Consider the following 12999-nt stretch of genomic DNA (forward strand, 5'->3'; position numbering starts at 1 on the left):
AGGAGGGTCCCGGCGCCCCCTCCCACCGCGGAGCCGGGGCCGCCCCGGGCCAGATCGGCCCCGAGCGCCGGCGATGTGCAGCTAACGGGCCCCTCGGGCGGGCTTTCCTCGGGCCAGCGGCGCGGGAGGTGCGCCCCAGCTATGCGGTGTCCCGGGCGACGGCGGGCATGACGGCGGCAGGATGGGCGCGAACAATGGCAAACAGTACGGCAGTGAGGGTGAGTGGCCGCCGTCCCCGACCCCGGATCGCGCCCCGCCCCTTCCTCGGCCCTCCCGGCCGCGAAGGAGGGTCCTCGCGCACCCCGTTTGGCGCCCCGTCTAGGCCGCCACCGTCTTCGGTGGCCCGGAGCGACTCCTGAGTGGGTCGGCGCCCGGAGGATGCTTTTCCACGGGGGAGGAGGGGTGGGCTCTGAAAGCAACGTCCCGGGCTGTGTTTGGGACGGCTCGAGTTCGGCTGTGCTGTTCCTAAGCACGTGAGCCTCAACTTTCCTTCCCTGGACACCTGGGGTGTAGGATGGTGGTTTGGCAGATTGTGGAGGACGTTTGGTAAAAATCGCGCAGTAAAACTTTCCCAGGCCTTTGTGCTCCACTTCCCTGGACTTTCCTGTAGCAGGAAAAAAAGAAGAAAAAAAAGAAAGAAAGAGTGAAAAGAAAGAAAAGGAAAAAACTCCTCCGGGAAGGAGAAATTAAACTTCCATCCTTTGCCGACTGCCCCTGGTCTGACAGCTTCGTGAAAATAAATACCTAGAGGTCCCGCGAGGCGTGGAATGGCTAGGAGCTTTGTTTGGGCTCTCTCGGGGCTCAAGACGGGCAAAGGACCATCTGTTACGTGGGGCTGGAAATTGCATAGAAATATTGCCTGTCAAGTGGGAACTTGGAAGTTGGGGAAACTTTAAACTCCGCCTACTTCTAAAAGGATGATGGATGTGTGGGTTGGCGTCTCCGTCGTCCCTCCCCCCCCTCTTTGCATAAAACCGTAGTGTTGTAACCCAGTTGATTCACAGTGTGCCCTCGGTACGCACAGGGCAGAGGCGCTTTACTTTCTGCGGTGAAGAAGTTAAGGTTTGCAAGGAGTGAAAGTGCCTAGAGAGGACTGGAAGGGAAGGGTAGGTTTTACTACGCGCCCCAGAGGACGGGCGGTTACAAAGGAGGGGCCAGATCTGCAGACTGCAGGAATGCAGAACAGCTCTCTAGAATGTGGTGTTCAGGAAACTCTTATCTCCTGCCCAGAGCTTGGAGCTGTGGTCAGGCTGTGGGGGTCTTTTCCCTTGTTTGTGTCTGTGTTCATGTCTCAGCAGCTTTGTGGAATTGCAGCAGAAACCAACCCCAAAAAGCCGTATCCACACGAACCTTTTGTTTAAATCCTTCTTTTCCAGATCATCATGTTTTAAATTCCTTGCGTACATAGGCGTGTCTGTGTATCTCTGTCTGTGGGTGTGTATCTTCACCTCTATCCTGGGCAGTTATGTGTGAGATAATTTTGACGGCTTTATTTTTTTTTAAGCTAGAGGTGTCATTTTTTGATAACAAATGTGAAAGTATGCCAGAAAAGATTGTTAGAGAATCTTGGCCACTCCCCAAAATGTCTTCAAGTTAATGTTTTTAAAATGTGTGGAGAAATGAAAGATTAAGTTTTCTAACATGAGCTAGGAAGCTTTCAGTAATTGTTCCGTGTGATTGTCACTTCTGCGTATGTGTGCATTATGACACTTAAACAGCCCGAGAAGTACCTACAGTCACTCCTGTTCGTTCTCAGCAAAACCCCTCCGCAGAACTCCCAAACCCTCTGCAACTTGTTCTTACACCCCAGCGTTCTCGCATCGTGCAGTGTGTGGTATATGACGACTTCCTGTCTGAACAGCAGAATTTTCAACCCTTGGGAGAGAAGGGGAGAGACAGGGAACTAATGTTCTCCAGCTGTTACAGTAAATGCTACCTCTGCATTTTCACTTCAGCTGAAGTCAGATTTTACTGGGATCAGATTTAGATACACTGTAGACTTTTTATAGGAGGAAAAAGAAACCCTCTTGTGCTCAGCTGATTGAAGGAGACCAATAGGAAAATTTGGGGAGAAACTGTAAGTTTTGGACAGAGATATACTGAGTTTAGTTTTTATGGACTCTTATCAAATGGGTCAGGATTCCTCTATCACAGCCTAGGAGAAAAAATTAGAATTAGTGTTAGTTTCTAGTGTTAGTTTTCTAACTAATTAGTGTTATTTTCTAGTTAGTGCAAATTAGGCATGGCCTGGTATTTCAGAGATAAGGGGGAAATGATCAATGAATGCATATCAGTAGACTGCAGTGAGACCAGTCAACTGTAAAATATTGGTGGTTATGTATGCCTCAGAAATCTCCTTTACTAATTCAGAGCAGTTGATACCATCCTGTAGGTGCCTCCTAACTATGCAGATACTGTTGAATTAGGAGAACTTTTTGAATGTCAGTATTTCATTGGTAATCTTACACTCCTCTGCTCTTGGAAAATACTTTTTTCATTAAAAAAAAAGTTATTCTGGAGGTTTACCTTACCTTAGCAGATTCAATGGGGCAGAAGCTTCCAACTCAGAGGTGCCTGGGAGGCTGTCCAAAAGGGAAATCTTGGATGCCATCTGAAATGCCCCAGTTATTCATCACATGCACCCTAAAGTTCTGAGATGTTTTTTGCGTAAGAGGCTAGCTGGAGCATCAGTTTGAGGATCTGAATTTAATTCCAGCTCCTACTCCTGGGTCTTTGTTTTCCATAGTGGCCTGATTAGTCATTATCTCTTCCTTGACTCTGTGGTCATTTATTTCATTGTACTCTCATAATGTTTTAATGGACCACTTCGGAGAAGATTAGCCTCAGGGAGACATGTGATAATTAATAAGGAAGTTAAGGCTATGACTGCTAAGAAATCAGTAAATGCCCCTCCTCCTGTTGTCAACCCTCTTTCCCTCTCACCTCTATCTTCCTTACATATTCTCACATGCCCTAGTCAGTGGGTCCTTAAATCCCTGCTTTTCTCCTGAGATCAAAGTATGTGTAAATGCAAACCCAGAGTACCTCTTTTTTGTTTTTGGTATCCGGAATTGAACTCAGGACCTTGCACTTACCAGGCAGGCGCTTGTGCCTCTGAGCTCTATCCGCAGCCAAACTGCCTCTTTGCAGAGTGTGTTGTTTTCCAAACCGTAGAGAATATTCAGATTAATGATCTAATTTGCAGCCCCACCCCCTACTGCCTGTAGGCCAACTTGAATTTTGCCCTAGCAGAAAAAGTTACCATACCATTCTTGATCCTCAGCTTTCTAGAAACATAAGCGGATGTCTAAATGATTAGTATGTTCTGGTAAATTCTTTTATGGAAGCCCATTTTTAAAAAATCTTCTCTTAAGAAACTGCAAGTTATAGCCAGCGTGTAGAAATCTAGAGAAAGAGTTGGGTGATTCAAAGCCATTAGAACCATTAGCTTTGACTCCAGTTAAGCCAAATAAACAAATCTCAGCTCAAGTAGGGAAGAAGGGAGCTGCTTTCCCTGCCTTTTAAGGTGTCTGAGCCTCACCATCACTTACTGCGTGGTTTCACTGTTATGTTTACTCTACTTCGGCAGGTCAGAGGCAGTAGCGCTTGCACTGTTAACAGCTCCTTTGCAAAGCCCTGGGTATTGTTGAACTGGAGCTGGAAAGGCCGCAGTGGTGGGGTTTCATCCCTGGAACCCTTTGCTCTATCCAGAGCCTTTTTGCCATCGCAGACTGCTGCTGTCAGATGAAGAGAGCTAGTTGCCCAGAGAGTGTAAATCTTCACAAGTCCATCACCACTTTGGGAAACCTATCTTGAAATAATAATGATGATGACAACTAACACTTATTGAATGTTTGCCATGTCCAGGGCATGAGTCTAAGCGCCTAACATGCACTGTATCACGGCATTCTCAAGATGATCCTGTGGAGCGGGGACTCATGCGTGCCCTATTTTACTGTTAAGGAAACTGAGGACCAGAGGATGAGAATTTCCCCAGAGTCCTGTAGCGAGTAGGGGATGAGCTAGAGCTTTGAGTCAGTGCTGTGTAATGCAGTCATCGGTTCGTTCATGAACTAGCATCTGCTGACGTTTTGCGTTCCACGATGTGCCATGGTGTCTGGTTGCTTTTGATAAATCAGTAAATAAAGATCCCGTCCCTGTCAGTTTTATGTCCGTGTGTGTTGCTGTGAAGAAAAGGAAATAGGCTGCTAGCACACTGAGTAATTCAGTAAACCATAAGGTTTATTATGAGGGGCTAAGATGTCTGCATAAAGAAAACTGGCAGCTGAAGGGAGTGGGGAGGGTGGGTGGAGAGGGTATTGCAGTGTTCATTGGTCAGCCTTGGCCTTGTGGAGAAGTTGGCATGTAGACCAAGACTTAAAGGAAATGGGGGCCTGAGCTTTGAGGATCCAGATAGCCTGCTGCTGCTTTGAACAACTGTGTTAGTAAACGGAGGTGAATACCCGTTATACTTGTCTTAGCTCAAACTGCTGTGAGAAAGTATATGTTGCATGGCTTACTAACTATAGACATTTGTTTCTGGTAGTCTGGAGCTGGAAGTCAGAGGTCAGGGGCCAATCAGGTGCTGAGGGCCCTTTCTGTACTGCAGATTGCCTGCTTTTTCTGGTGTCTACACACGAGTCTGTCCCCCTGCTCCTTCTCTTTCTCCTCTCCTTCCCACTTCTTTGGGACCGGGAATTGAACTCAGGACCTTGCACTTGCCAGGCAGGCGCTTGTGCCTTTGAGCTCTATCCCCAGCCAGCCAGAGTGCCTCTTTGTAAAGTGTGTTGTTTTCCTAAGCCATAGTGAATATTCAGATTAATGATCTAATTTGCAGCCCCGACCCCTACTGCCTATAGGCAAACTTGAATTTTGCCCTAGCAGAAAAAGGCAAACTTGAATTTTGCCCTAGCAGAAAAAGTTATTATTCTTGATCATGATCTTGATCTTGATCCTGTCTTCTTTCTGCTTCATGGTACTGAGGATTGAACCCAGGGGTACTGTGTCACTGGCTGACATCCCTAACCTTTTTTACAATTTTGAGGCAGAAGCTCACTGGGCTTACACTTGCTGTCTTCCTGCCTCAGCCTGCTGAGTAGCTGAGATTGCAGGGATTCCCTATGAGTACATTAATCTCATCCCTGAGGTGACCTAGATACTCACTCCATGGCGGGTCACCTCACTGATCTAATTACCTCCTGTAAGCTCTACTTCCAAACACTCTCGCATTGCCATTGGGCTTCCAGTATATGAATTCCGTGGAGACACCAACATTGAATCCCTTTTAGTGTGCAAGGGCACTGATTATCATCTTAAGCAAAGTACTGCATTGTCAGTGTTCTGTAGTAGCTACCATGGAACAGAGTCACTGGACATAGTTTTTGGCTAGATTCTTTGCTAATATGTTTCACCCAGTTATATTTTGTCAGATTATTTGGGATTTCAGTTAAAGGAATGGAAGGAGAAGGCCCAGGAAATGCTCTCAAATGTGCATACTGTCCTTTTATTGCTTTGATTGGTAGATGTTGCCTGACTAACTGGAGACGTGCATACTGGCCTGAGGATACCTTCAGAGATCACTTTAATTTTGAAATACAAGTAGGTGGTCATGTTTTGCCTCCAGTAAATGATTCCATTCTGATACAAATCAGAAGATAAAGATACTGTCCCACTGTCTAGTTCAAATAAAAGCAATCGTACAACTGAGGATACTATTTGTTCTGTCAGAGAGAAGATATTTTCAGAGATTTGGAGAGTCTATTTGCACATTTAAAACAAAAGAGAAAAGAGAGATAATTTTTCTTTCCATCTCTTTGCAATTTGAAATAAAAGAGAATAAAGAGATAATTTTTCTTTCCACTTAAGAATCAACTCAGATAAGCTTTATCTTAACTCATGCCATTGAAACAGGATGAATTCTGGATTGATTTTGTGTAATTGTAAGTCACTGTTGCCTTTACCCCACATTTTGTGTTTTCTCCGGAGACTGCTTTCCAAACTTTGGTTGTCAGTTGGAACGGTGACTCCTTCTAGATGGTGTGCATTTTAAAATGGCCTTGGGGTTGTATTACGGTACGTGAGAGCAGCTGGAACAAAACGCAGAGCTAACAAATTCTCTGAATGCACGAAGAAAGAAAGAAATGAAGTTTTGAAACTTCATACCTTAACCATAATATTTGAAGAGCTGTCACGATGAAAATTAAATTGCAGCGTGCCAAACAAAGAGCAGTGTCTTTAAGTTACAGAAGTTACATTTGGCACCAAGACTGTTCAATGATGAGAACTGTACAGATCTGAGCTGAGTCCCTAGGGAGGAGGGAGTCCGGCAAGTAACAGGATGATCACTGTGAAGGATGTGGTACCAGGGATGTGTGTTTGGAGTGAGCCCATCCGCCGTCTGACCCGTGGTGGAGTTCCCTAGGAAACCCCAGTCCCCTGTGGTTATGTTTGATGGAGGGTATTATTTCTTGGTAATGCATGCTGCTACTTTGTTTCCCTTAATGCGTCTCTCTCGGTTAACTTAAAAAGCTGTCTCCTCACTTTCCCTGAGTTAATTTGATGTTGTACACATGTATTATTATATGCATGTATTTCTACTGAAATATATTTAGATGTTAATTGATAAATTTATGAATTGTACGTGCTTATTTGCCTCTTGGGAGCATCAAAAATTAGATTTGAGAAAGGATTTCTTATTTTCGGTGTATCATGGGTATGGACTCTGCTTATACTGTTGCTGTTACTTTCAGTATTAACTTAGAACATGTAGATCTACTAAACCTGAAGCAAGACCTTTAGTTGTGTTTATACTGAAAGCCTTGGATCAATACTTTCACATTATGAGACTATCATTGGTATTGTTTGCTACTGACGTTTGATCAGAAGCTACAAACTGACTAAGCAGACAGTGAATCTCCTTATAAAGATGCCGAGGCACCTATACATCCCATCTGCCAGGCGGGGCCTCAGTAGCTGTCTGTCCTTCCTTCCCTATGGGAATAAAGTCAGGATGAGCTGAACTTCCCAAGATTGTGGGGTTTCTTACTTGTTTATCGCAGAAATTCAGACTCCTTCCATTTACTCACTGCCATTTACTCACTCACTCTCTCACTGATCTCTAGATAGGGAAAGACTTGCTGTAAGGAGCTTCAAAGTGTAATTGAGAAGCCAGGCATGGAGGCCAGTGCATTGGTTCAGCTTTTTCACTACTATAATGAAATACCTGAGGCTATTTTAAAACACAAGAGGTTTATTTTGGCTTATACTTCTAGTACAAGGGACCATATCTGGTGATGCCCTTCTTTCTGGCAGTTATGAGGATGTACAGAGCATCATATCGCAAGAGATAGTATGTGTCTGTATGTGTTTTGGTTTTTCTCTCTTGTGAAGCAACTGAGATTTAATCATGGTAAACCACCCTGATGATTTTATGTAGCTCTGGTCACTTCCCAAAGGCCTCAACTCTAAATACCACAGTCTGATTAAGTCTGCATCCTCTTGAAACCTCGCAATGGGAATTAAATTGCAACACACAAATCTTTCGGGGGACACACACAGGCCTTCTGTAAACCACTGCGGTCAGTAACTTCAGAGCACGGCAGTGAGAGCTATTTCTCAGAATGCTGATTCTCCTCACATGCTGCATGTGGTCCAGGTGGTAGGTGGAAGATGTACCCTAAGGTCGAACTACTCTATAAATTAGGATAGCTCAGGACACTATCTACAATTCCTGAAATGCCAAAGAGATGTTTTTTAAACAACAAACGCACAAACTCCCTCAGGTTACTTAGAGAAGTAGCTTAAGCTCTTCCGAGAAGCTGTTTTGTGTTGTGGCTCACCCTCACGGTGCCCCCACACACTTTGGTTGAGTTCAGAGTGATTCCTGGGGGCTCCATATAGGTGAGGACCCTTGTATGCTCCAGTGAAAGGGCAGAACGGCCTGGCAGCCTGGGTGTTTCCCAAGCCCACATGCTGCAGGGAAGGCAAATGGAAATCATTGGGCAGAAACTTCCAAAATGCAGTTGTTAATACCCCAAAGAGGTATAGCTTTAAAACTTTTGACATGAGTAATCACTAACCATCTCTGAATTTTCCTCGGTAATGAAATATAAACACATGGTCAACATTTTCCTCGTTCCACGGTTGAAAAATTGTAGACTGTTTCTGAAGCCGTAAATCTCTATTAAGTTGTGCATTAGATGTGCTCATTCTATCAATTCCTATTTGAATTCTTAAACCAGTAACAAAATGAGAAACAGTTGTTCACACTGCATGAACTCATAATTGTAACTTTAGACGCCTTGAGCAATGTGTAGAAATGTTATTAAAACATTTTTTGTTTGCTACCCTTACTGTGGTAAATTCCTTTATGCATTTTCTGAGCAAATGTAGCAGTGGAAAGACAATTAGAATTTCTAGAGAGAGATTTCAAGACTTTCTTGTGGATTGACTTCATTGCTGCAAGCAAGCCATGTTTTGGCAAGGTGAAGTCAGAAAAAGTCTGCATACATGTGCAGTTGAACCTTTTGGTTCAAGCAGGTACTTGGGTCAAATTGTGGGAGCGTCTTGGATACGTTTAATTAAGATCAAGGCCAAGTCTGTCAAGCTATTAGTGGTAGCTTGAACCCTGAGAGAAGGAACAATGTATAGGACTGAGGACACAGTGGGAGAGAAAGAAAGAACATAAATATAAGGGAAGGAAGCAAGAGGGTAAATGAGCCCCAATTTCCCTTACATGTAAAGGACAGAACTGATGTTCTACTTACTTGTTTTCTTTAAAAAACTCAGAAAATATTAACTAGTATTTGGCAGGTTTGGCTATTGCCGAGTTTATTATAGCTTCCTTCGTTTTCATAAAAGCAGTTAACAGTTACTGAGCATCTACTGGGTACCACTTCTTCCCTTTGGCATCTGAGCCACAGGCACTGCCCATCGCACTTCACAGATGCTGACAGAGAAGCTTGGAGGGTGACATCCTGCCTGGGTCGCACAGCAGGGAGCAGAAGAGCCAGGCCTGAAATTCCGATCGCTCCGCTAGCATCCCTGTGCCCGTGACCCTTCTCGCCTTGTCATTTGAGTCGCAGCCAAAATCCCAATCTATGTTTTGTTTGTGTGTTCCAAAGAATTGCACTGAGTGAGACGTAGCGGGGAGGGGGTGTAAGTGACAGTTTTATGGAGTAGGTGATCAAAAACAAAAGACACCTTCTGAAGGAAGCTTTCAGCTCAGTTTCTGAAGCTCTCCAAAGGACAGATTAACGGCTCGCTAGGCAACGATCTGCTGACAAATTGGCAGGCTCCCTAGTATCCGTAATAACTTGAGCATATAACATAATTGGCATATTCTTAGTGTGTGCAAAGTGCAAAGTAAAGCTGAGAGGCTGTCCTCTGGCTTCTCCGGAGCATGATTAACTTTAAATTGTCTTTGTGCTGAGATAGCCCTTCAGCTGGGGTAACTTTTGTACCTGCTCATAAACAAACGCTAATAGAGGGCTCAGAAAAGTGCATACGTTTTTATTGCTGCATAAGTAGTTTAGAATTTATGTCTTAAAAATTCCTTCTGATTTTAAAAGTACAGATTTTAAACAGCAGTTAAGATGGGGAGTTAGTCTAAAACGTATTTGGGAATTTGCCTTCCTTTATTGCCAGGTCCTGAGAGGTTTCTTCACGATTGTGTCTACGAAATTGCTAAACCATAAAGCATTTTAGAAATTGATCTCATTTATCATCATAGGGATTGTGTCTATCACTACCATTAGTTTGTAGATGAGGAAACTGAACCCTAGGTAGATTAATGACTAACTTTGATTTGATGGTGAAATTAGGTGGATGCATTCTGATTCTAAGTTTGGTACACTGCCTTGTGCACCACGGCTCTCTCTTAAATGCTGCAAGAAATAAAGAATGTCAGCATGTTAGAGGATTATCAATAGGAATTCTTGCTAGTCTTTTAAATTGCTCACCCTGGTCATAAAAATAGGAGCTTGATAGTCAAGATGGGATCCTTCAGCTGCTTTTGTGGGTTTACTAGAGTTAGAAAGGGCTGGTGCCTATTGGTCAGCTTGGAACAGAGGCTACACCATGGCTCAAGGGAGCAGTGTCACAGTCACAAAGTTGTTATAATGAGAATGCTTTGCAATGAGAATTACTGTGGGATAAATGTCCCTTACTAAATGACATTGTTCAGTAGCCCTTGCTAGTTGATAAAGCTCAGCCAGACTCTCTGTCCTGCGGACCAAACCAAATCAAACCGACAAACCGAGCTAAACCAAACCAAACCAAACCAAGCCTCAGCTGCACTTGGGATATTATGGAAAATTATTTTGTTGCTGGAAGATCAGCAAATTAGCTAAAGTTCAGACCCTGGGCTGGGGATTTAGCTCAGTGGCACAGTGCCTACCTGGCAAGCACAAGGTTGTGAGTTCGATTCCTGGTACCGGAAGAAAAACAAAACAAAACAAAATAAAGTTCAGACCCTCAGCAGCACCTGAGTCCTGATTCTCTTTAGTCCTCTTGCATCCTTTGTTGTTGCACGATCACATTTTACAAAGGGTTAGGTCTCGGGCAAGCCCTTCAGGAAGACTTGGTATCAAAAGTAATTCTAGGTCTGTCACTGTTGATGAAAAGCCCATGTTATATATTTAGACATCAATTGCCTTACTTCCACTCACTCATCTCTAGTTTACTCCCTACTTCTCTGTCTGTTCCTTTGTGCTTTTTTTGTTGCTTATTGTACTACACACTCAACCTCATGTGACCACAACTCTGATCACCCTGTAAGTCCTCAGTGTAGTTTGTGAAACGAATAACTGAGGATGCAACTGGAGGCCTTCACTGTGTTGGGTTTAAAAACACATAGAGAGAGCCCTACCGTATTTCCAGGGACCCTTTATTAGACTTGGACATTTTATTTTTTCTTTTAAAAGTTCCTATGGACATACATTTGTTTTTGAGGATATTTTAACTTAGACATTTATTCTTTAGCAATGTAAGTATATCTTCCTCTAGGTAAAAGGAATTCAGTACATTTAAGGAAACACGAAATATGTGGGTTTTTTTTGGGGGGGGTGTCTTTTTTGAGACAGGGTCTCCCTGTGCAGTTCAGGATGGCCTTGAGCTCACTTTATAGCCCAGGCTGGTCTCATACTCTCAACAATCTTCCTACCTCAGCCTCCCGAGTGCTGGCACTGCAGGTGTGCACCACTACGCCTGGCTGAAATATGTGTTTTTAAGCACTACTGTAGGCAATTATTGATGATTTCATTCACACCAACTTAGAGTATTGTCAACTTAACTATTTTCAATTAGTATTGAGTAGAACGCTACTGTGTATGGTTTTCTTTTTTTTTTTTTTTTCTTCTTGGTTTTTCTCCGGTACCAGGAACCGAACTCACGACCTTGCGCTTGCCAGGCAGGCACTTTTGCTGCTGAGCTAAATCCCCAGCCCCTGTGTATGGTTTTCTTAACTGAAAATTGTACTGTTTTGTAACATTGGTATGGACTGACTTGCAAATTGCTTTATATGATGACTTACAACATTAATATAGAAAACATCTTATGAATTTGATCTTTAATCAATCATTTCTTTGCTTTTGTCATCTCCCTCTGGATTAAAGAGTCATAAGCTTTTGAATTTTTTGGAACTCATATTGATCTAATTTATCTTGGGGCTTTGCATTTCTACTTTTCTTCTATTTGCTTTACAAAATGTCAAGGTTATTATGTGTGTTTGCTGTGACTGGAATGGTTTGTAGTAAGTTCCTTGCCCCTGGCTGTCCATGTCGTTAAAATGTGAATAAGAATAAAAGAGAAACACTCCTGATCTGTAGTATCTATGGCTGCATACGTGTATACAAGACTGTAGTTAAACACCCTTGCCTGTAAACTTATCCAACTATGTAGTCCTTTTATCTGTTTTTTTTTTTCTGTCAATAAAGAGAAATATACTATACCCTTCTGTAAGGAATTTGAGAAATAGAATTAATGTGTTGGTTTCTTCTTTTAAAGTGATAAGGCATCTGTTAGAGGAGCAGCTTCAGATAAAGGATCATGATAAGAACAAGCTAAAGAAGAAGGAAATACTCTTTGGAAGTGGAGCTTGGGTTGTGAAGCAAGGACATGTGGCTGTCACATTGAAGGAATCATTCTGTGGTGTGGTTCCTACTTAGAGATACATGTTTTCACTTGTTTGTTTGTTGAAGGTGTGTTCAGACCAGATGAATGGATGCCGTGTCCTGTTGGTGCAGGGATCCTGACCCTGACGGGCATTTGTTCTGAGGTGCCAGTGTGTAAATTCAGATTCATAGCAGATGCTTATACAGTCACTTTTTGGTTTTTGATTTTTGATTGTAATGATCAACAGTTACTCCTTTGCTCAGAAAAGCCTTACTGGGCACTGTTTGGGTACTGTATATTGTGTGTGTTGTTCTGAAAGTACATTTTAAGTAATAGCATTTCTATCCAGAACTACTTACTTTTCATATGTTATTTTGCATCCACTTTCCTTATCTAATTATATTTTAATATTTGTGTCTATTTTCCACATCTTGAAAGACCTCTCCTGTTGATTGTACTACCAGCTTGTTTTGAGAGACAGTATTTCCTTGGGGAGTCTTTCTCTACTTCTAAAGCCATAACAACATGAACTGAGCAATAAAAAACCAATTCCCTCCTGTTGGTTGTGCTTCAAATAGTTATTTCTTTGATACTGGCTAATAAAAACAGGAAAAGGATCATTTTTTAAGTGCTTCAGTTGGGGTTGCTTTACTTCTAATAAGGAAAATTGCCTCACAAGGGGGAGCAAGGGTAATAAAGATACAACTAACTGAATAATTGTATTCAATCTAATGTCGAAATCCCCAAGTTGCTGCCTGCAAATCTCATTTCATGGTGGAATTGCTGTGCGTCCACTGCAGGGCGTACATGTGAATTTGCTGTTGCCGAAGGTCACCTCTTCACAGTTAACCAAAGTGAACTTCAAATGCTGCTGGAGATTTTCAGTGT

The 12999-nt window shown here is 42.9% G+C and overlaps 1 protein-coding gene across 1 annotated transcript in view; it reads left to right on the forward strand.

The window, feature by feature from the left end:
• The window catches only part of Fbxl7 (F-box and leucine-rich repeat protein 7), a gene marked incomplete at its 5' end in the record, with an annotated part of 384288 nt that continues 371289 nt past the window's right edge, over positions 1-12999 (forward strand). The window contains 1 exon segment of the mRNA XM_005386127.2: positions 1-218. Coding sequence (XP_005386184.1) covers positions 182-218 — 37 coding nt within the window.

Source organism: Chinchilla lanigera, unplaced genomic scaffold (genome assembly GCF_000276665.1).
Source record: "Chinchilla lanigera isolate Chin_1 unplaced genomic scaffold, ChiLan1.0 scaffold00025, whole genome shotgun sequence".
NCBI lineage: Eukaryota > Metazoa > Chordata > Mammalia > Rodentia > Chinchillidae > Chinchilla > Chinchilla lanigera.